Source organism: Salvelinus fontinalis, chromosome 5 (genome assembly GCF_029448725.1).
Source record: "Salvelinus fontinalis isolate EN_2023a chromosome 5, ASM2944872v1, whole genome shotgun sequence".
NCBI lineage: Eukaryota > Metazoa > Chordata > Actinopteri > Salmoniformes > Salmonidae > Salvelinus > Salvelinus fontinalis.
Genome location: NC_074669.1, coordinates 12,905,711 through 12,930,567, shown reverse-complemented (window position 1 = coordinate 12,930,567; position 24,857 = coordinate 12,905,711). Strand labels below are relative to the sequence as shown.

Sequence of the window (24,857 nt, the reverse complement as noted above, 5' to 3'; positions counted from 1 at the left end):
TCAGCTGTGAATAGAATTATATATATATATATATATATATATATATATATATATATATATATATATATATATATATATATATATATATATATATATATATATATATATATATATATATATATATATATATAATTCTATTCACAGCTGAAAATAAGAAAATATATAGCAACATTCAAGATTTGTGCACTGGTAAACGATTTGTGGGAAGAGGAAATAAGCTATATAGACACTGTTCTATAGGTCTACCACAACTTCATCACTATCACGTCTTAAGGGTTAAATTGTCCTCTCAGCGGTTTCAGACTACTTGATTGACGTTTGGGCCACTGTAATACCAGCATCCTCCAATAAACAAACGGTTGGCGTCCCCCACGTGGGTGTTCGGAATACTCATTGGTTACTTTCACCAGCGTTAATTGTGACTGGGTCGAGCCCCACGTGGAGATTTCATTCAATTGTTGAACGATTCCATTGTACCCCCACGTTCTATTGTAAGCTACACGTAGTGTATATGCAATTATAACATGGTTAATGTAGGAATCTCAAATAAATATATTGTTTAAATACAAAGCAGACTTCAATTGCATGGCTACACGAATGAACGAACTGAGTAGAAAATGTACAAGCATGTTGAGAAAATCAACAAGGGTGTTTACTTTACTAATATCATTTGACTATTTATACAAGAGCAATTGGCAAACTGTATGTCATTGGTCTGAAATGTTTTAGCACCAGCGAACAGATTTGGCCTTCTTTCATTAGAGTGGGTAGGCTAGATGCGTTGTTCATAAATAAGGACAGAAAGGCGAAACCTTAGCTCCAGTCCTATGCTGGCTTGATCAACGAGAATAGCGAGATACTCCCTTCTCATTCTGTCTAGCAAATGTCCTTTTAGTTTCTCTCGAGAAAACAAGTCAGCTATGTCTTGAAGATCAGGCTAGGACCAGAAAAGGTGGGAGTGTGAGGAGAGCAGTGTTGTAAAGGAGAAGGGCAACGAACGAGACAAAAGAGGCTGCGGCTGCATTGAATGTGGTGGTGTCCGACTCAGAACCCACATAGTACAACCTAGCCACATTTGCTTTTTATTCTAGGTGAGAATACACCGTGGAGGGGAGTATTTACGAGAAGAAAAGGTGCCATTTTACTCATTCGAAGTGCGTAGTCACGAGGACTCTAAACATTTAGCCGTGGACTGGGTGCATCTTTACTACATCGAATGTTATTTGTCTGTGGGTTGAACATAGACCAGAACAAAGGGAGTCTTGAGCAAGGAATTAGCGAGCCGAGACTAGCTTTGCCATTACTGCCTCTGAAACCAAGCCAAATGCGTCTCTGAAACCGACAATATAACGTCTTCTCCATTTCTGCCCTTATCTTTTTGTTTTGCCCATAAGAGAGGAAGAAGATAAAAAAAAACCTAATTAATCGGCGCCCAGAATGTTTCCTCAAAACCGACCTCCGGTAAGTAGGCTATACGATTAGCATGTAACGTTCGGTAATTGTTCTCTTGGAGCTATACTATAAAACTTCAGCGATCGATACATTATTATCTAACCTTTCTCTGTCTATTGAAGTAAGTTTATTTGAAATAAAGGAAACAACTTGAGCAAGAATGTATACAGAGGTAGGGCCATAAACTTGCTACATGATTTATTGTTCCATTTTATCTATGTCATTGTATCTATGCTATTTGTATCCGGAATTCCTTTGTGATCATGTTGGTCAAAAAGTAACACATGCTGCAACATTGCAAACCCTTACTCATTTTACGTTTAGTACTTGAACGGCGAGCGGTGTAAACTCAATCCGACATAGGTCAAATATGGGTCTGTTATAAACAGAGGGGATTTATACCGCCAGAATCTGGCAAAACAAGAACTTTAGTGAAAATCATTCTGTGCAAATTCTGGTCTCCTGTTGTTGGTATAACTTTAAAGTGTCAAATTAGAACATCCAACCTCGAGTTATCCAAATGGTAGGCTGTATTGGCCTAGATGATGGAGTGGTCTAGGTTTGTTTGTCCTTTCCACACTCGGCAGTCTATTTGAGGGTTGAGTCAACTATAGGCAAGGGTTTGGGTTGTTTATTTAACTAGGCAAGTCAGTTAAGAACACATTTTTATTTACAATGACGACCTTGGAACAGTGGGTTAACGGCAGGTAGCCTAGTGGTTAGAGCGTTGGACTAGTAACTGAAAGGTTGCAAGATCAAATCCCAGAGCTGACAAGGTAAAATCTGTTCTGCCCCAGACCAAGGCAGTTAACCCACCATTGAAAATAAGAATTGTTCTTAACTGACTTGCCTAGTTAAATAAATAAAAAAAAATATTTTTTAAAGACAGATTTTACATTGTCAGCTCGGGGATTCGATCTAGCATCCTTTCGGTTACTGGCCCAACGCTCTAACCACCAGGCTACCCAGTGAAGTGTCACTTATTGTTTTCAAGAATTAGTTTTTTCCCTCTTATTGATGATGTATGTGCTTTTGATTTGTTTGATTCGAACAAAAGTATCAGGCAGTCTATAAATGAGGTTTTCTACCCACCCTGAGGGTGCTTTCACATCCATGTCCTCCTAGGGATGGAGATTCGGCCCTAATGCTAAGTATGATGCCATGATTCATGGTCGGAGCCAGGGTGGGGAAGAGAGGTTAATGGGGCACCGTTGTCCCTAGAACACGTACAATGCCTTCAGAAAGTATTCACGCCCCTTTACACATTTTGTTGCGTTACAGCCTGAATTAAACATTTATTCAATTGAGATTGTCACTGATCTACACACAATACCCCATAATGTCAAAGTGGAAATTTGTTTGTAGAGAATTTTTGAAATTACTAACAAATTAAAAGCTGAAATATCTTGAGTCAATAAGTATTTAACTCCTTTGTTATGGAAAGCCTAAATACGTTCAGGAGCAATGTGCTTAACCAATAAGTTGAATGGACTCATTCCTTGTTCAATGATGGTGGTTAACATGATTTTTGAATGACTACCCCATCTCTGTACCCCACACATACAATTAGCTGTAAGGTCCCTCAACCGAGTACTGAATTTCTAGCACAGATTCAACCTCAAAGACCAGGGAGGTTTTCCAATGCCTCGCAAAGAACGGCACCGATTGGTAGATGTGTAAAAATAAAGCACACGCTGCATATTCCTTTGAGCATGATGAAGTTATTAATTACACTTTGGATGGTGTACAGTATCAATACACCCAGTCATTACAAAGTTACAGGCGTCCTTCCTAACTCAGTTGCCAGAGAGGAAGGAAACTGCTCAGGGATTTCACCATGAGGCCAATGGTGACTTCAAAACAGAGTTTAATGGTTGTGATATAAGAACTGAGGATGGATCAACAACATTGTGGTTAATCCACAATACTAACCTAAATTACATAGTGAAAATAAGGAAGCGTGTACAGAATAAAAATATTCCAAAACATGCATCCTGTTTGCAACAAGGCACTTAAGTAATATTGCAAAACATGTGGCAACGAAATTAACTTTTTGTCCTGAATACAAAGAATTATGTTTGGGGCAAATCCAACACATCACTGAGTACCACTCTTCATATTTTCATGCATGGTGGTGGTTGCATCATGTTATGGGTATGCTTGACATTGGCAAGGACTAGGGAGTTTTTCCCAAAGAAAAACCTGGTTGTCTGATTTCCAACAGACACTTGGAGATGAAGTCACCTTTTCAGCAGGACAATAACTTAAAACACAATACCAAATATACACTGGAGTTGCTTATCAAGACAATGTTGAATGTTCCTGCGTGGCCTAGTTCAGTTTTGATTTAAATTTGCTTGAAAATGGCTGACTTGAAAATGGCTGTCTAGCAGTGATCAACAATCAACTTGACAGTGCTTGAAGAATTTTGAAAAGAACAATGGGCAAATATTGTACAGTCCAGGTGTGCAAAGCTCTTAGAGATTTACCCCAAAAGAGACTCAGCTGTAGTCGCTGCCAGGTGCTTCTACAAAGTATTGACTCGGGTGTGAATACTTATATAAATTACAATTCTGTATTTAATTCTCATTACATTTGCTTATCATTTCTAAAATCATGTTTTCACTTTGTCATTATGGGGTATTGTGTGTAGATGGGTGAGAAAATATATTTAATCCATTTTGAATTCAGGTGGTAATACAACAATGTGGAATAATTCAAGGGGTACTTTCTGATGGCTAGCACCAGACATTACACTGTTTTTAATCAATAAAACCTTGTACATATTTGAAAGTAGCTGAATTGGGTTCAAATGGATTCTACTAGTAGTTTTGAATTTATTTATGCCACTTCCTGAGAGGAAATTTTACCTCTTCAGATTCTCTCTCTGTTCTCTCCATACCATGCCCATAGTACCCTGACAGAGGAGTGAGAGGGCTCTAAACAAACTTAATGCGCCCTCAGCCCAGCCAGCTGTAGAACTAAAGGGAGAACAGAACAGAACGTGGCGCTGTGGTTACAGCTCTTAACCCAATCCATCTCATCCACCAACTCTACACTGCATCCCCTGGGGAGCTAGCTACCAACCACAGCTCAAATGTATGGTTATGCATCCTGGAGGGAGAGGGGCGCTGGGTTGGGAAAGAAAGTACGGATTCTGTTTCATTTTAACCACAACAGGCTTGAAACACTGAAAGCCTGTCTCTCAAGTCATTGGCTTTCATTAAAGCATGTTTGGAAGACCCAGGGAACAATTTATGAAACTATACTGAACAAAAATATGAACGCAACAATTTCAACCATTTTTCTGAGTTACAATACATGTAAGGAAAACGTCAATTGAAATAAATAAATTAGATCCTAATCTATGGATTTCACAACTGGGTGGACCTGGGAGCCCACCCACTTTGGAGCCAGTCCCAGCCAATCAGAATGAGTTTTTCTCTACAAAAGGGCTTTATTACAGACAAATACTCCTCAGTTTCATCAGCTGTCCGGGTTTCTGGTCTCCGATGATCCCGCAGGTGAAGAAGCTGAATGTGGAGTTCCTGGTGGTTACATGTGTTCTGCGGTTGTGAAGCTGGTGGACGTATTGCCAAATTCTCTAAAACGACGTTGGAGGCAGCTTATGGTATAGAAATTAACATTAAATTCTCTGGCAACAGCTCTGTTGGACATTCCTGCAGTCAGCATGCCAATAACAAACTCCATCAACTTGAGACATCTGTGGCATTGTGTTGTGTCATAACCACATTTTAGAGTGGCCTGTTATTGTCCCCAGCACAAGGTGCACCTGTGTAATGATCATGCTGTTTAATCAGCTTCTTGATATGCCACACCTGTCAGGTGGATGGATTATCTTGGCAAATGAGAAATGTTCACTAACATGGATGTAAACAAATTTGTGTACAAAATTTGAGAGAAATGAGCTTTATGTGCATATGGAACATTTCTGCGATTTATATTTTTGTTCAGTGTATATATAATCCTTTGTGGAACATTGTTTGTCAAGTTTCCTTTAATGTGGAAAGCATGGTAGAGTGAGTATAATGTACTGAGTATACATTTACCAGGTCAGTCTGTCATGGAAAGAGCAGATGTTCCTAATGTTTTGTACTCACTGTATATGTAACAGAATATATTGCCAGAAATGTGCTCTTGCTAGAGTCGTTCTTATGATTTATTTGACTTTTTTCAAAATGTTGGGAAGCAATTCCATGAATGAAGTTCAATTAATGTTTAGGTAAACACCTGACATGCAGATGTGTGGAAAAACATCTTTCCTCATTTTTGTTACATAGCAGTGAGACATTGATTTGATAACATTTTGCTGTGGCAGGCAGACTGCTTAGTATAGCCTGACCAAGGAGACCAGCTCCACCTTACAGTTCTTGGAAATCAGCATAATGCAGACTAGTAGTAGATGTGTCAGCACTGCTGTTCTCAATGCTTAGCTTCCAGTTCCATTTACCGGTAGCGTTTGCCGGGCAAGAGTACTTAGCACCTCTGAGCAGAGTGCTGGACGTAATTTGCAAACCGATTCTACATGTAGAATCGCACTACAGTGTCGGCAATCAGATGTCCACCAGAGTCAGCTCACCTAACCAAACTCTGCTTACGGAAATTCACCACACTACACAGGTCTGGCTGTAGAGTGTAGATCTACAATCACACCTAATGATTAAGAGTTCTGTTTGTACATGTATCCATTCCACCCCCCCCCCCCCCCCCCCCCACCCCCCACCCCCCTGTTCCTCTGAGGTCCAGTAATGCCAGCAGGCTCCATCAGACCCTGATTGATCCAGGACTCCCACTGGGCTGATTCTGGACAGGTCCACTTCAGCAGCACTGGGAAGTGATGGGCTAGGAGGGAAGTGATGGGCTAGGAGGGAAGCGCCGGGGAGTGATGGGCTAGGAGGGAAGCGTCGGGGAGGGAAGCGCCGGGGAGTGATGGGCTAGGAGGGAAGCGCCGGGGAGGGAAGCGCCGGGGAGGGAAGCGCCGGGGAGGGAAGCGCCGGGGAGGGAAGCGCCGGGGAGTGATGGGCTAGGAGGGAAGCGCCGGGGAGGGAAGCGCCGGGGAGTGATGGGCTAGGAGGGAAGCGCCGGGGAAGGAAGCGCCGGGGAGTGATGGGCTAGGAGGGAAGCGCCGGGGAGTGATGGGCTATTGCCCCCACAGACCCAGAATGTGTGAGGCACTTCCTGTAACCCAGCTTGATTAGCTCTTTATTTCCAGTGTTCGATTAGATGGCCACCCGCCTGCCAGAGGAGAGGTTTTTGGGCCAGGTTTACACCAGCTCTGGAGATGTGGCGCTTAAGTCTGAGCCATGGAAAGAACAAACCGGCTGTGGGTGGGTTACCTAATAAAGGAAGGCACTTACAGCAATTAACACAGCTGACAACCAAACAGTTCTGCACCGCCTATATACACTGACAGCGGGGACATTTGAATAACAAGCTTTCAGGAGTGAGGGGAAAAAAGAAAGGTGTAGCGCAAATGAAAGCGGTGCCTAGCAGCCCTCCCCTTAGTAAGAGAGAACTGGGGCATTTCTCTCACTCATTCACTCCCACATCACAGCAGAGAGACCCTGCCGCTTGTGATCAATTGTGTGCGTGCGTTTGTCTACGTGTATTTGTGTGCGCGTGCGTGTCATCCACCCACAGAGGTGCTTTAAAATGCAAATAACTGGTTTGTTGACTATCATATTTGAATAATTTGATATGAGGCTTGAACTTCAAACGCTTTCTGCAAGGACAATATATTGCCATGTTTCACAGTTGTGTTTTAATCAGTAGGGGAATGCTTGGGGGAGAGTGGAAGGGGGGCAGGGGGCTGTTACTCTTCTATGGTTCTCCAGCTGGAGGCCGGGGTTAGGTCTGCCATGCCCTCCTTCCCACTACTGTGTCCCCAGAGATGGGCGTGCAGACAGGCAGGCAGTGCCCCAGCAGTGAGGGAGCATGGTGGCTGTTTACTCTGAACGATCGGCTCTGTGGGAAAGCACAGTGTAATTAGCAGGATGGTTCGTTGGCTAGATTGGTTTACAGTTCTTATTCTGTTGGAGACTGGGAGAAGACTGCTTGGCATAGAAGTGCAGGTAACCTAAAGAACTGAAGTCCTCAAGGGGCTTCACCTTTGGTGTGTGTGCACGCTTGTGGCGTGTATGTGTGGTGTGTGTGGGCGTGTTGCGTCGTGTGTGTTTTGGGGAGAATCAAGGGATGTGAGGTCATAGTGGTTTAGTGCTATTTGGTTTAATTAGAAGGAGTAAAAGGAAAACAACATTGATTGCATGCAGGGAATGCCACACCCGCTGTTCCTTAGAGGGTGTGTGTCTGTGCATGTCTGTCTGTCTGTGTGTGTGTTAGCATGTATGACTTTAATAGCAGCCAGACACTCTCTATATATGAAGCATCAGTCATTTGCAGCAGCAGGCTGTGTGTGCTGCCCAGCCAGCCTATCTCCAGCCCAGCACCCAGCGGCAGTCTTCCCTGGCTGGGGTGTCCCTGTAGGCCTTCCTCCAGCCTATTTAAAGGCCCATTAAAGACAACTTAGGCCTGATTAGAGCCATTACTGTCCTGGGATGCCTCTTCACCTCCTTTCCTTTCCACCACTACTGCTCCCAGCTGGGGCCTGATTTAATCACTACAATGTATTCCTTGCTGAGCTGGACCAGGGCAGATTACCAGGGGACTCAGGGAGGAAGGTGGCTGATCAGATAGCAGCCTGACTGCCTATGGTTCCTTTACCCTAATGGTGCTCTCTAGCCTCTGGCTCTTCATGGCACGGTGGAACATGGCTGTTTGGAGCTTGGCACATTCCCTGACTTCCTATAGGGACAAACAGGATTGGTTGGAGTAATCAGAGGGATTGTATTGTACTTGAGAGTACGTTTTTGAGTCCTATCTGGCTGGCTGGCTGGCTGGATGCCTGGGTGGGTGATTGGGTAATCCAATGGTGATCAGGTCAGCAGTGTGACCTCTGACATCACACACTAAACCAGAGCAGCTGACCAGTGAGGTAGAGGGATCAGAGAGTCATCTGACTGACAGCTAATGGAGGGTCTGCTCTGCAGCACTCCACTCGTTCATATTGTGGTTTCCGTGAGGGGCCACAGGGGTCTGCTGTGTGCCTGCTGGCATCTATTCTGACGTTGGCCTGAATCATAACAGCACCTGGGCATCAGAGCCAGAATGGCTGATGTTAGTAGAAGCCCAGGCAGCAGTTTCCTCTGTCTTCATAAATCTCCCCCATCACCGAACTCAACTACTGGGTCAGCCTCGATCCCACACTCCCCATTTCTGTCTCAAAAAGGCTCTCTGCACCTGTTCTCCGGAGCGCACACACACTGAGGTGAAAAACAAGAAAAAAGGGAGTGGAAGGTGGAGAGAGAAGGGCAGAAGTATTCCCCCTCCTTACCTCCCTCGCCTCCTACAAAATGGCCATGGCGCTCTTGTTCCTGAGGCGCCTTTCTCTGGCCTGTGAAGAGTAATTGGTGTGTGTGTGAGAGCGAGGGAGTCTGTGTGCCCCTGCCTGTGCTCAGGGGGAGGATCTGGCCAGCAGATTGAGTTGGAGCGCAGGCAAGCAGGCAGGGGAGAGGAGCTCGTTAGAGGCTGGAACAATGAGCAGCCCCTCTCTTGAACCTCAGTGGACCTGAGGGGTGTACTACGATTTAAGCTAGATCTACTCAGGGTTTTCTAAAGCTTGTTGGCTTCAGTTAGCTTCACATTCCAGCTCCGGCTTCATCCTTACTATGACGGTGGATATTTCTTGTCTGCCTATGTCATACTAACACACACCTGCTTTTAGCGGTGCTGTGCAGATCCACAGTGCAGTCACATGCAGGACCGAGCGCTGAGTTCCATATGTCTTCTCTCTCGACCTCTCCCTTCTCCAGTTTCCCCTCCACCAGGGAATCCAGCGGAACGAACAAGCCATCTACTTAATGTGACTGATGTCACTTTATAAACCAATGACATTCTTCTGCATAGGGCCCATGAGTGGCGCTATACCCACTCAATTATTTCCTCTAGACACACACACACACACACACCACCTCTGTTCTCATTAAAGAGAGCAGTGGTGTGAACGGCCTGTCGTATATCCTTCAATGTAGCTTTAGCACCAGGGCGGAGGGGTGGGCCTCCATTGACAGAGATACAGATTGACAGTCGCTAGCCCAAGGTCCGGCCCATTGTCTGGCTGTCCTGCAGCATTACCTCTGAGGCCCTGCTAACTAATTGCACGAAGTCCCGCAGAGAGGGACCAGAGAGGAGGGCCAGGCTACCGGGGATGCTACTCCAGAGAGGGGAGGGCCAGGCTATCGGGGATGCTACTCCAGAGAGAGGAGGGCCAGGCTACCGGGGAAGCTACTCCAGAGAGAGGAGGGCCAGGCTACCGGGGAAGCTACTCCAGAGAGAGGAGGGCCAGGCTACCGGGGATGCTACTCCAGAGAGAGGAGGGCCAGGCTACCGGGGATGCTACTCCAGAGAGAGGAGGGCCAGGCTACCGGGGATGCTACTCCAGAGAGAGGAGAGCCAGGCTACCGAGGATTCTACTTCAGAGAGAGGAAGGCCAGGCTGCTGGGGTTGCTACTCCTGATGGGGTCCCGCCTATTCTCCCTTTCTCCTTCCTTCCTTTCAACCCAGACTTAATATTAAACAAGTGTCTTAATTTGGTCAAGAGACCCTTGTTCTCCCCTCACACATCTGGCCCTGACACTTTTTTTGTCCCATCACAATGGTTTCTGTCTTCCCTGGCCTCTCCTGGTTTCCCGACAGTCTCATCCTCCCTCCCTTCTCTGTGCTCACACACACACACACACACACACACCCCTCTGAGTCTTTCAGCTTTGTTCTTCAGCTCCAGGAAACTCATCATGGCTCTCCAGCTCACAACTGCTCCCCATGCATACAATCACATTTCTCATAGGACGCACACACAGACCTGACTAGTGTTTGGCACACATCTGGTATTAGATTCATACGTGAAGGATGTTGACCTGACTTGGAATGTAAACATGCAGTGATAAAACGTGTACAGGTATAACATTATTACCAAATCACCACAACACATACTGATTATGTACAGGTAACTGACAAATTAATGGAAAAATTTGAGTAAATGAAACACACAAAGTATATTGAAAGCTGTTGCTTCCACACAGGTGTGGTTCCTGAGTTGATTAATCAATTAACATCCCATCATGCTTAGGGTCATGCATAAAAATGCTGGGCATGTTGTTTATTTGGTCATTATTTTGTCTGCCATGACAATGCACCCAACCACAGGGCACGAGTGGTCACTGAATGGTTTGATGAGCATAAACGATGTAAACCATATGCCATGGCTGTCTCAGTCACCAGATCTCAACCCAGTTGAACACTTGTGGGAGATTCTGGAGCGGCTCATGATACCTCATTTTCCACCATCAAATAAAACACCAAATTCTGGAATTTGTTGTCTAAGAATGGTGTTGCATCCTTCCAATAGAGTTCCAGAATCTATGTCAAGGTGTATTGAAGCTGTTCTGGCTCATGGTGGACCAACGCCCTATTAAGACACTTTATGTTGGTGTTTCCTTTATTTTGGCAGTTACCTGTACATAGAGTCTGAAAGATGTTCACACTTTTGACAAGATATGCTCACAGTGCTTATTGTCTTTCTGCGTAGGCACCTCTCCAGCCACCCCCTGGGTCCTCAGTGTCCGCGGCGGCAGCTGCAGCCTCGGGAGCCCCCCAGGCCCTGAAGCTCACCTACCCAGAGACCCTGGACCGCATCAAGGAGGAGTTCCAGTTCCTCCAGACCCAGTACCACAGGTGCACAACCTCCCCTAGTACCCAACTCAACACGGCAGCCTCCTCTCTCTCTGTGTGCGTGTTTGTTTATGTGCTAGTTTACAGCTTACGTAGCTCACAGGGGCCAAGAGGGTTTGGAGAGCTGCTTAACATCTTATTAGGCTACCATGACCAGAAGCAGGAGTGGGGTGGTTATATACTAGATCTGTTCTAGAAGGCCCACATGACCCAACCTCAGCTTGTACTGAGGGCGATGAAGTGGGAGGAGAAGTGAGAGAGTACATTGGAGAAACGGGCCACGGAAAGAAAACGGGGAAAAGCACAACAATGGATGGAGGCTTTCTTCATCCTTTATGTTAGTAGATGAACTGGAACGTGCATCTTATGGATGTCGTTAACTGTATACGAGTCGTTTATTATGCGTTTCAAGGCTTTGAGAGAGTTTTCCTTCCGTAGGCTGCTAGGCATTGGGGCTGGGTTGGTGCTCTGTTGTTGGGGTAAGGAGTCTCAGAAGATTGAGACTCCATAACAATATTCCAACATGTATGTGTGCGTTTCAGTGTGTGTGTGTTTGTCTTCCTGTATGTCTCTATCTATGTGGTTGATGTGTAAGAATGTAGACAGAGCTGGCCTGACTGGCTTTGACTGTGGGACTCTAGCTGTCAGTGTCGTCCCAGCCTGCCTCCCAGCCTCAGCCTGCTCTGCCGCTCTCTGTTCTCTTGGCACACCTTCACACGGTCCCCCGCTTTGATTCGACCAGCCAGAATCAGCTCATCCACCCTCTCCTCCAGCTAACTTCTATTGTATGGCCCCCTCTCCCTCCACCCAGCTCCCAGGAACCAGATGAAAGGCTCCCTATACAAACAGGGGGCCAGCTTTCAAACAGGCCTGGCTGGTTCCAGATATATCTTCCAGTGGCGCTGCATGGCGGTGACTCGTTTCTCTCTCAAACAAGCCAGCAATTTAAAAAATGTGTGGGTTCCCTGCACATTTTCTTGTTCTATGTGATACCGTAATGTGGATAATTCCCCTACCCCTTTGTGGATTATAAAGTGTACAGATGTGATCAATATGTTCAGAAACATCGAACTCAACTTTCTGGCAATCTCAACATGCTTCTTCCTTATCAAATGCTTAGTGTTGGGATCACCTGAAGGCTGGTGCTCCCTGGGGAACGGAGATGTGCTCTGCTACAAGAAGGATGGGCTAATCCTGCTAAGGCACACTTTGAATGGGGAGACGGAGTGTTTTCCAGACATACCGGATTATATGAAAAGGACAGAAACCAAAACACCAACTAGTCAAGAAGGGCGTAGTGAGGCAACACGTCAGAGCCAGAAAAAGCCACCCACCTCTCCAAACTATCCTCCTAGCTAATGTATGTTCCCTGTCAAAGCATCATGATGACCTTGCTGCCAATTTCAGACACCTCAATTGAATACAGAGAGAGTTGTCTACTATGTCATCGCAACCTGGCTAAAAGACATTCATGATGGCAATTAACTTAAAATAGAAGGCTTTCGAACCCCAATTAGAACATAGATCCCATAATCACCCAAAAGTCACTGGGGAACTCACAAGTCACTGCTTACGCACAAGCCCTTTCACAACAATGCAGAGCCAAAAAGTTTGAAAAAAATTGCAAAAAAAGGAGATGGTAACACAAAATGACAGTAACGAAACTATATACACGGAGTACCGGTACCGAGTAGATGTGCAGGGGTACGAGGTAGTAGACATAATTGAGTTAATATGTACATGTAGGTAGGGGCAAAAGTCTGTGCATTTAATATAAACTAAATATAAATTGGCAAGAATCAAGCTTGATGGATTAACACTGAATTCATTATCCCCCAACTATAAATTGCATTCTGTAGCAGATTCTAGATTCGACTTAAGCATTCTACGGCAGAGAGCCACACACATAGTGTTATGCAAAGCATGTTTAGGACAGACACCAGTCTATTGGATTAGGGGTGACCTGCTTAGTATCCCTCAGCAGACAGACAGGAAAGCTGCAGGTCTCTCGCCACAGAGGATCTCATGAGCACACACTCACCTATTACTGACAGACTAATCAGACTTACTCTAGGTTAAAACGCATGGCACACGGCACGCACACACACCACAGTGGACCGAGACCGACAAGCTGAATGCAGCCTCACACTCAGACCTGGGTTAGAAATAGCAGGGTTTAGTTAGTATTTTGGCCTTGTTGATCGTGGCTGGAGCCTGATCGTTGTTGCTTAAGTGGATTAGGAGGCAGGAAAGAGACCAAGGTAAAGGGATTAGGAGTAATGGGTTATGTGTCTTTCCTGGTGTCTCTTTCTGTGTGTGTCTCTCTGTGTGTTTGTGACCCTCTTGTTCTTTGTGTGTGTGATACAAGATACAGTATCCGGACCCAAAGAGGAAGACATTCATTAAACCTAGCTAGATGTGTGGGTCACTTGCTACTTCATGAAATGAACTTGTTTGTGCCTGCCAAGTTAGTTTTGTGTGTGTGTTCTGCAGCTGCTCTTTAAACAACCTCTAATCAGCAGACTGGAGGGAGCTGCTGACATGGGGCTCTCATTACAGTAATTCTCTCTACACACAACCCCCCCCCCCCCCCCACACACACACACACACACACGCGCACACACACACGGATCTGTCTTGACTGGGGAATGTGTGACATAGAAACACTGTTTCCATACGAACGTCAGCGCCGGCACACATCTAACAGTGTGTTGATGTTGTTGTGTATGGAGGTCTAGAGTGGAGGAGAGGCTCTCATACTGTTACCATGCTGCCACTCAGAGAACAGAGTACCCACTTCTCTCTTCTGCTCTGACAGGATCACACTGTTTTGATACCAGCACTGTGCTCAAAACAACTGTGTGTGAGCGGATGGAACATTGGGTTTATGACTGTCTCAAGGTTTGTGGTTCAGGGTTGTTTGTGTGTGTGGCACAGCCTGTCTTTGTGGGATTGTGTGTGACTGAGCATGTGTTTGGTGGTTACTGGTTGGTGCTTAAGTGAGCAGGGTGGGTCTGAGCATGTATTCATGAAAGGACCGTCTGTACAGTAAACTAGTCTCATGTGTGCGCACACTGTCTTTACTGTAAACTCACACATGCTAGTTAGTACAAAGAGCACTGCCCCCACCCTTGAAAGGCTACACTGAGTGGAGCGCTGGGGGGGGGGGTTTAAAAGAGAGGACGAGATGAGGGGGAACTGAGCACGACAACCCGAACAACCATCCACCAACCTGCCTGTCCTACTCCACACCAGCCGGCCTGTCCTACTCCACACCAGCCGGCCTGTCCTACTCCACACCAGCCGGCCTGTCCTACTCCACACCAGCCAGCCTGTCCTACTCCACACCAGCCAGCCTGTCCTACTCCACACCAGCCGGCCTGTCCTACTCCACACCAGCCGGCCTGTCCTACTCCACACCGTACGCTATTCATAAGAATAAGACTTTGCTACACGCATGCATCTGTTGTGTATATTAATTTCCCTCTAGCTGTCAGTGGGGCGTTTTGTGTCCAAGCCTTGACGCGCTCATTGGGAACAAGGTGAAGACGACGACCTGGACTCATCCAATAACAATCGCTCATTTAAATTTTCTGTTGCAAGACGTTTTGAAATGGAACCATTGCGTGGCCTAATGAATCCCAGGCAGGTGTGTGGGTAGTAGAGGTAGCAGCAGAGGTTTAGCATAGCCACCTGCTGCTACAGCTCTGACACACATTGGAACCATGCAATATACTCTGCAATTACACTAAGGTATTTTAATGAGACCACGTTTGTTTTGATTGAGGTATAGTGCATGTGATCGAGCGTGTGGGCACTACAGTGCACAAACATGCTTCTTTGTGATCGTGTGTGTTTAGTGTAGGTCTGGTGGCATGTGTGCGGTGTGTGTGTGTGTGTGTGTGTGTGCGGTGCATGTTTGTGTGTGTGTGTGTGTGCTTGGGGTAATGGTGCTCTGCTGACAGAGCTGTCTGAGTGCTGGCAGGCTGCAGATTCGTAGCGCATTCCGATGATCATCTTATCTGCTGTCACCGTGATGGGGAGAGCAGAGCATGCTGACATGTAGCAGACTCCATATCACTCTTTCTCTCTCTATTTCTCTGTCTTACTCTCACACTGTGTTTCTCTCTCTCTTTCTACTATCTCCACCAGGGTTGGAACCGGTTCAGGGAACAAACCCCAAAATTGGGAAATGGCTACATTTTTCCAGGAACAGAATCATGTCCTCTAGTATTCCGGAACAGAACCATCATGTCCTCTAGTATTCAGGAACAGAACCATCATGTCCTCTAGTATTCAGGAACAGAACCATCATGTCCTCTAGTATTCAGGAACAGAACCATCATGTCCTCTAGTATTCAGGAACAGAACCATCATATCCTCTAGTATTCCGGAACAGAACCATTATTTTCATATCTTGAGAACTGGTTAATTATGTATATAGTATATCATTCTGTAATGTATATCATTCTGTAATTCAGTGAAGTTATTTTCATCCCCCTCTACTCACCAGTAAAATTTCTGTCGCATCTCAGACATGCACTTAACTGACCAATTAAACGTGTAAACAACTACCTTACAAGTTCCATAGCAAGCTGCTCTAGCCGTGCTAATTGGTAGGGTAAATTTAATGAGCTAAATGTGAAAACGATGTTGATTTCACAGCTTAAAAAATGAACGAAAAGGAACTATATGAACAATTACGTTTTTGGGGGTTTGAACCGATTCAGAACTTTATTATGCTGGTCGGATCAGGGGGTGTTCAGAACGGAGCAATTAATCTTTCTCCATCTACACACCATCCACTCCCTCCTTTCTATACACACACTCTCGTCTCCTCTGTCTGAATGCTGCTGAGCCATGGACTAATTATTACAGGCAATCATTTCTACATGAAATACCCCCCCCTTGTTATGCTCTTGTGGTCACTTAATGACATGGAGACACACACATGCCCACACACGCACAGTCGCACACACAAAATGAGCCCCCCCCCCCCCCCCCCCCCATAAACACTAGGAGAGAATTGTAACATTTCTTTTTGAATGTGATCCTATCTTCTGTGCTAAATTCACAATAAATATTGATTTAATATATTTGCCTGTATATGTGCGGTATATTCCTCTGCTGTTGTATGGTATAGATGGGCTGACATAAAGGTCAAACATTACAAGGGAAGGGTGTATGTCAAATCAACCCCCAAAAAATTGAATCAAACTTTGTCACTTACGCTGAATACAAGTTTGGACTTTACTGTGAAATGCTTACTTACAAGCCCTTAACCAACAGTGCAGTTCAAGAAGAAGAAAATAAGTAGGCTAAAATAAAAAGTAACAGAATAACAATAACGAGGCTATATACCGGTGGGCACCGGTACCGAGTCAGTGTGCGGGGGTACAGGCTAGTTGAGGTAATCTGTACATATAGGTAGGGGTGAAGTGACTATGCATAGGTAGCAAACAAACAGTGAGTAGCAGCAGTGTACAAGGGGGGTCAATGTAAATTGTCCGGTGGTGATTTTTATGAATTGTTCAGCAGTCTAATGGCTTGGTGGTAGAAGCTTTTGAGGAGCCTTTTGGTCCTAGACATGGCGCTCCGGTACCGCTTTCCTTGCGGTAGCAGAGAAAACAGTCTGTAACTTCAGTGACTGGGGTCTCTGACAGTTTTATGGGCTTTCCTCTGACACGGCCTATTATAGGTCCTGGATGGCAGGAAGCTTGTCCCCAGTGATGTACTGGGCCGTTCGCACTACTCTCTGTAGCGCCTTACGGTCAGATGCCGAGCAGTTGCCATACCAGGTGGTGATGCAACTGGTCAGGATGCTCTCGATGGTGCAGCTGTAGAACCTTTTGAGGATCTGGGGGCCCATGCTAAATATTTTCAGTCTCCTTAGGGGGAAAAAGTTTTGTCGTGCCCTCTTCACAACTTTCTTGGTATGTTTGGACCATGATGGTGTCCACATCACCAATGAACTTGGAACTCTCGACCTGCTCCACTACAGCCCCGACGATGTTAATGGGGGCCTGTTCGGCCCGCCTTTTCCTGTAGTCCACGATCAACTCCTTTGTCTTGCTCACATTGAGGGAAAGGTTGTTGTCCTGGCAACACACTGCTAGTTCTGACCTCCTCTCTGTAGGCCGTCTCATCGTTGTCAGTGATCAGGCCTACCACTGTTGTCATCAGAAAACTTAATGATGGTGTTGGAGTCGTGTTTGGCCATGCAGTCGTGGGTGAACAGGGAATACAGGAGGGGACTAAGTACACACCCCTGAGGGGCCCTGTGTTAAGGATCAGTGTGGAGACGTATTGAAGCCTACTCTTACCACCTGGGGACGACCTGTCAGGAAGTCCAAGATCCAGTTGCAGAGTGAGGTGTTTAGTCCCAGGGTCCTTAGCTTAGTGATGAGCTTCGTGGGCACTATGGTGTTGAATGCTGAGCTGTAGTCAATGAACAGCATTCTCACATAGGTGTTCCATTTGTCCAGATGGGAAAGGGCAGTGTGGATTGCGATTGAGATTGCGTAATCTGTTGGGGTGGTATGTGATTTGGAGTGGGCCTAGGGTGTCTGGGAAGGATGCTGTTGATGTGAGCCATGACCAGCCTTTCAAAGTACTTCATGGCTACCGACGTGAGTGTCACGGGGCGGTAATCATTTAGGCAGGTTACCTTCGCTTCCTTGGGCACAGGGACTATGGTGGTCTGCTTGAAACATGTAGGTATTACAGACTCGGTCAGGGAGATGTTGAAAATGTCAGTGAAGTTGGACAGTTGGTCCGCGCATGCTTTGAGTACACGTCCTGGTAATCCGTCTGGCCCAGCGGCTTTGTGAATGTTGACCTGTTTAAAGGTTTTGCTCACATCGGTTACCGAGAGCAATATCACACAGTCATCCAGAACATCTGGTGCTCTCGTGCATGCTGCAGTGTTGCTTGCCACGAAGTGAACATAAAAGGCATTTAGCTCGTCTGGTAAGCTTGTGTCACTGGGAAGCTCACGTCTGAGTTTCCCTTTGTATTCCGTAATAGTTTTCAAGCCCTGCCACATCCGACGAGCGTCAGAGTCGGTGTAGTAGGATTCAATCTTAATCCTGTATTGATGCTTTGCTTGTTTGATGATTCGTCTGAGGGCATAGCGTGTCTTATAAGCGTCCAGATTAGTCTCCCACTCCTTGAAAGCTCTAGCCTTGGCTTCTGGTTGGGATATGTATCACTGTGGGGACGTTGTCATTGACGCACTTATTGATGAAGCCAATGGCTGAGGTGGTGTATTCCTCAATGCCATCTGATGAATCGCGGGACATATTCCAGTCTGTGCTAGCAAAACAGTCCTGTAGGGTAGCCTCCGCGTCATCTGACCACTTCCGTGTTGAGCGTGTCACTGGTACTTCCTGCTTAAGTTTTTGCTTGTAAGCAGAAATCAGGAGGATAGACTTGTGGTCAGATTTGCCAAATGGAGGGTGGGGGAGAGCTTTGTATGCATCTCTGTGTGTGGAGTAAAGGTGGTCTAGGAGTAAAGGTGGTCTAGGATTGTCGTCCCCCCCCCCCCCCCCCCCCCCATGGTTGCACATGTGACATGCTGGTAAAAATGTGGTAAAACTGATATAAGTTTGACTGCTTTAAAGTCCCCGGCCACTAGAAGCGCCGCTTCTGGTTGGGCATTTTCTTCTTTGCTTTTTTTCACCTTCATTTAACCAGCTGGCTAGTTGAGAACAAGTTCTCATTTACAACTGCGACCTGGCCAAGATAAAGCACAAGCAGTGTGACACAAACAACAACACAGAGTTACACATGGAATCAACAAAGATGCAGCCAATAACACAATAGAGGAAGTTAAGTCTATATATAGTGTGTGCAAATGTGGTAAGATAAGGGAGGTAAGGCAATAAATAGGCCATAGTGGCGAAATAATTACAATTTAGTAATTAAACACTGGAGTGATAGATGTGCTTATGGCCTTTTATAGAGTTGGTTGAGTGCGGTCTTAGTGCCAGCTTCGCTTTGTGGTGGGAAATAGATGGCTACGAATAATAAAGATGAGAACTCTCTTGGTAGATGGTGGTCGGCAACAAAATCCCGGCAGCTCAATATTGTCTGTTTCTTCGTTCAGCCATGTCTCGGTGAAACATAAGATGTTACAGTTTTTAATGTCCCGTTGGTAGGGTACTCTTAATAATAGTTAATCAATATTATTTTCTAACGATTTGCCCGTTAGCAAGTAGAATGGAAGGCATTGGGAGTTTACTCGCTCGCCTCCAGCTTCTCAGAAGGATCCCCCCAGTCTGCGTCCCCTTTTCCGGCGTCTTTTCTTCATGCAAAAGCGTGGATCTTGGCCTGATCCAGTGAATGCAGGATATCCTTCTCGTCGGACTCGTTAAAGGAAAAAGTTTCTTACAGTCCGTGGTGAGTAATCGCTTTTCTAATGTCCCGAAGTTCTTTTCGGTCATAAGAGACGGTAGCAGCAACATGAAGTACACTAAGTTAAAGTTGCGTATAACAAAATTGCACAATTGGTTGGGAGAATGTAAAACGTCAGCCATGTTCTTCGGCGTTGTCTGTGACCTGTGGGATTTAATTAGACTTTTGCCTCAATGAATGCACTTTCCCACTGAATCCCAGTCTGGATACAACATGCCAGTCTTCTAAACTCCTGATAATCTGCCTGTCTGAGAATCCATCTCTCCTGCCCCCTCAGCATTCAAGAGTCCTCTGGAACCTCAGTAAGGGCTTACCACTTCACTCAGCTCGACTGTTTCCTGTACTTTAATTACATGTTGTAAATCCATTAAATATTATGAAACTTATATTTACCCTGATCTGAGAACAGTTATTCCTAATCCCAGGGTCGGTGTTTGTATATTATTAATCGGTGTTAGCATGTTTCCCTCCACACAACTTGACGAAAGTCACCCTCGGAAACGCCCAGTCTGGCCCTTGTCATGGTGAACTGATACGAATAGAATTGTCACTTCTCAGAAATCCTGCCATGGGGATCTCTGCGGGGGGGCTACTCCACTATAATGAAATCTATCAGGGGAATGAATTGAATCCCCCGAGCTCTCACCCGCCCTTCCCATCCCTCAATCTCCTCCCCCTCCCGTCTCCTCCCTGGCGGTGATAAATGAGTCAATTATGGGTGGCAGCGCCGGCCTTCTGAAGGGGAGCGGATGTGCTGTTATTACCTGTTGTAGTCTGGTAATGTTGCAGTATTAATCATATTCTAATTTCCCAGGCCCTCACTGCTCTCCCCCGCATAAATCTGCTACAAACAAACAAGTCAGCAGCATGCCCGCCGGGGTGAAGTACAACCCTGGACTGGGGAGGAGGGAGGATGTGTGTGTTAGAGGACACGGTGGAGGGGAGGTCGATGGCTAGTTCCTTAAAGGAGCGCTGTGTGTGTGCTTGGCTGACGATTCCTGGGGTTCCATGGTGGGTCATGGCCACAACAGGGTGACTTGGCAAAGACAGAAGGACTGAGGGAGGAGGGGACTGATAAATAGTGAGAGGGAGGGGACAGACCAAGGGCAATTAGAAGGGGGAGGTGGACAAATGGAGAGAGGGAGGAGATTGGGAGGGAGCGGTGCGACCCATCCCTGCCCTTCAATGACACCTCGGTCCTGGGAGAGACTGCAGCCAGGTATGGTCTGGCTGGGAGGCAAGCGCTAAGTGTGAGCTCAACTATTCCTGGTGTGCTCTGAAGCGATAATGTCCTGTCACCTGCCCAATCCTATCTCTGCTGGCATACATCTATCTGCAGGTGTCTGCACTGCCTACTAAACATGGATGTGTTTGTTAGTTAATGTGTGTATTTCTGGCTCTGTGTGTCTTTGTGGGTGTGGGAAAACGTTTTGAAATATATTGTATGAACACATTTGAACAGGGTGTGTATTATATAGATATGAGTATCTGCTCTCTTGTAAATCTTAACCTCTTCCTTACAGCCTGAAGATGGAGTGTGAGAAACTGGCCACAGAGAAGACTGAGATCCAGAGACACTATGTTATGGTGAGACCCTCAAACACAGTCGACAACAAACACTCAATCCACTCCACCTTGGGTGTTCTAACAAACACCATGCTGATGATCCTTGTCTGCAGGAGAAGAGTTGAGATTTATTGTGTTTCACTGAGCAGGCAGACAGTTCAAGGGCTTTATTGGCATGGGAAACATATGTTAACATTGCCAAAGCAAGTGAAGTAGATAAACATTAACAGTAAACATTACACTCACAGAAGTTCCAAAAGAATAAAGACATTTCAAATGTCATATGTCTATATACAGTGTTGTAACGATGTACAAAGGGGAAAATGAATGAACATAAATATGGGTTGTATTTACAATGGTGTTTGTTCTTCACTGGTTGCCCTTTTCTTCTGGCAACAGGTCACACATCTTGCTGCTGTGATTGCATACTGGTATTTCACCTAGTAGATTTGGGAGTTTATCAAAATCGGGTTTGTTTTCGAATTCTTTGTGGATCTGTGTAATCTCAGGGAAATATGTGTCTTTAATATGGTCATACATTTGGCAGGTTAGGAAGTGACCTCATTTTGTGGTCAATGTGCACATACCCTGTCTTCTCTTGAGAGCCAGGTCTGCCTACGGCGGTCTTTCTCAACAGCAAGGCTATGCTCGCTAAGTCTGTACATAGTCAAAGCGTTCCTTAAGTGTGGGTCAGTCACTGTGGTCAGGTGTTCTGTCTCTGTTTAGAACCAAATAGCGTTCTAGTTTGCACAGTTTTCTTTTGTTAACTACTTGACACATTGGAAAGAATTCTCAAATCAAATTGTATTTGTCACATACACATGTTTAGCTAGATGGTATAAAGTACAGTATATACATATGAGATGAGTAATGCAAGATATGTAAACATTATTAAGTGGCATTATAAAGTGACTTAAAGTGACTAGTGATCCATTTATTAAAGTCGGCAATGATTTCGGGGGGGGCAGGTAGCCTAATCACTTTAGCTTTGGGCCAGTAACCGAAAGGTTGCTGGATCGAATCCCCAAGCTAACGAGGTAAAAAATCTGTCGTTCTGCCACCGAACAAGGCAGTTAACCACTGTTCCCTGGTAGACCGTCATTGTAAATAAGAATTTGTTCTTAACGGACTTGCCTAGTTAATTAAATAAAGGCTACATTTTTTTCTAAATAAATAAAGTCTGTATTTGGCAGTAGCCTCTGTGTTAGTGATGGCTGTTTAAGTCTGATCGCCTTGAGTTAGAGGCTGTTTTTCAGTCTCTCTGTACCAGCTTTGATGCACCTGTACTGACCTCGCCTTCTGGATGATAGCGGGGTGAACAGGCAGTGGCTCGGGTGGTTGTTGTCCTTGATGATCTTTTTGGCCTTTCTGTGACACCGGGTTCTGTAGGTGTCCTGGATGGCAGATAGTTTGGTGATGCGTGCAGACCACACCACCCTCTGGAGAGCCTTGCGGTTGTGGGCGGTGCAGTTGCCGTACCAGGCGGTGATACAGCCCAACAGGATGCTCTCAATTGTGCATCTATAAAAGTTTGAGGGTTTTGGGTATCAAGCCAAATTTCTTCAGCCTCCTGAGGTTGAAGAGGCGCTATTGCACCTTCTTCACCAGACTGTGTGGGTGGACCATTTCAGTTTGTCTGTGATGTGTACGCCGAGGAACTTAACTTTCCACATTCTCCACTGCTGTCCCGTCGATATGGATAGGGGGATGCTCCCTCTGCTGTTTCCTGAAGTCCACAATCATCTCCTTTGTTTCGTTGAGTGAGAGATTGTTTTCCTGACACCACACTGAGTGCCATCACCTCCTCCCTGTAGGCTGTCTTGTCGTTGTTGGTAATCAAGCCCACTACTGTTGTGTCGTCTGCAAACTTGGTGATTGAGTTGGAGTGCATCGCCACGCATTCATGGGTGAACAGGGAGTACAGGAGGGGGCTGAGCACGCACCCTGTGTGGCCATAGTGTTGAGAATCAGCGAATTGGAGGTGTTTCCTACCTTCACAAGGGTACGCGCTCAGCCCCATCCTATACCCCCTACTCTTTTTGTTTTGTCATGATTTGGTTGTCTAATTGTGTTGCTGTCCTGGGGGTCTGTTTGTGTTTGTGAACAGAGCCCCAGGACCAGCTTGCTTAGGAGATTCTTCTCCAGGTTCATATCTCTGTAGGTGATGGCTTTGTTATGGAAGGTTTGTGAATCACTTCCTTTTTGGTGGTTGTAGAATTTAACGTCTCTTTTCTGGATTTTGATTGTTAGTGGATATCAGCCTAATTCTGCTCTGGATGCATTATTTGGTGTTTTACATTGTACACAGAAAATTATTTTTGCAGAGTTCTGCATGCGGAGTCTCAATTTGGTGTTTGTCCCATTTTTGTGAATTCTTGGTTGGTGAGTGGACCTCAGACCTCACAACCATAAAGGGCAATGGGTTCTATAACTAATTCAAGTATTTTTTTTGTTGCCAGATCCTAATTGGTATGTCAAATTTTATGTTCCTTTTGATGGCTTAGAAGGCCCTTCTTGCCTTGTCTCTCGGCTCGTTCACAGCTTTGGTAGTTACCTGTGGCGCTGATGTTTAGGCCGAGGTATGTATGGTTTTTGTGTGCTCTAGGGCAACAATGTCAAGATGGAATTTGTATTTGTGGTCCTGGCAACTGGACCTTTTTTGGAACTGTCTCGGGCTAGACTGGCTGTGTGTGTTGACTACACAACACCACTGATGCCAGCATCTGGCAAGGGACTAAACATCACACCCACTGGAAACCACATGGACCACACGTGTGTTGTCTCCAGCCCAAATATGGGTAATCCTCCACATTCCCTTAGAGCAGGCGGTGTTCAGATGAGGTGTGATCAGAGAGCCCCCTAACCGCAGCTGACTGTGGTGCCAGGCCCCACTGTTGCAAAAGGAGCTATGTGGGAGCCTGGCACAGGCCTGGCACTCTACCCATTTCTCGCTTCTTTTTTTGGGCTCTGGATTTTGGAGTCTGCAAGTTGCCTAGCAACAGCTCTGAATCTTGGCACAGCGACAGAACAAACAGCCAGCTGTCTCATACACACACACACACACACACACACACACACACACACACACACACACACACACACACACACACACGCTTCCATCTCTTTATTTCTTCCACCTAGCTGACAAACCACTTACTACTTACTCCTCAACCAACCCTGTTGAAAATGACATGTCAGAATGTCACATAAGAGACGGCTGTTTTTAAATGATTTGAGCTCTGCCCGATGATGATTTTCCATCCTTGTTCTGAACCGATTGATTGACACACGATCTCTGGGCTCACATGCCAGGTTGGCATAGCTTGGAGCTGAGGGCACAAAATAAATGAAACAAAACGATTCGCCCACTCATCTAGCCTTGAAAGGTGTATTGTCTTTGTAGATCTACATATATGCAAATGTATAACCATCGATTTACGTCTCATTTTTACAGTATTACGAGATGTCCTACGGCCTTAATATTGAAATGCACAAACAGGTGAGTACAACTGCCTTCCATTGTCATCTCTGCCCCTCTCCCTCCCTCCCTTTCTAGTCAATCTGGGTCTAGAGGAGTTATGTATGTATGCTATGCTGCTGGGAGAATCTAGTGAACT

General features: G+C 45.7%; 1 protein-coding gene across 4 annotated transcripts in view; it reads left to right on the top strand.

Annotated features, from left to right (window-relative positions):
- Positions 1–770: 770 nt before the first annotated feature.
- LOC129855138 (transducin-like enhancer protein 1) overlaps positions 771–24,857 on the top strand; it is a 47,729-nt gene continuing 23,642 nt past the window's right edge. For 3 of the 4 annotated variants that reach the window (XM_055922493.1, XM_055922494.1, XM_055922491.1), the window contains exons 1-4: positions 771–1,461; positions 11,117–11,262; positions 21,198–21,261; positions 24,695–24,739. In XM_055922493.1, the coding sequence (XP_055778468.1) occupies positions 1,438–1,461; positions 11,117–11,262; positions 21,198–21,261; positions 24,695–24,739 (279 nt within the window). In that variant the 5' untranslated portion in view covers positions 771–1,437. The remainder of the gene's footprint in view (positions 1,462–11,116; positions 11,263–21,197; positions 21,262–24,694; positions 24,740–24,857) is intronic. The other variant, XM_055922492.1, reaches the window with a different exon arrangement.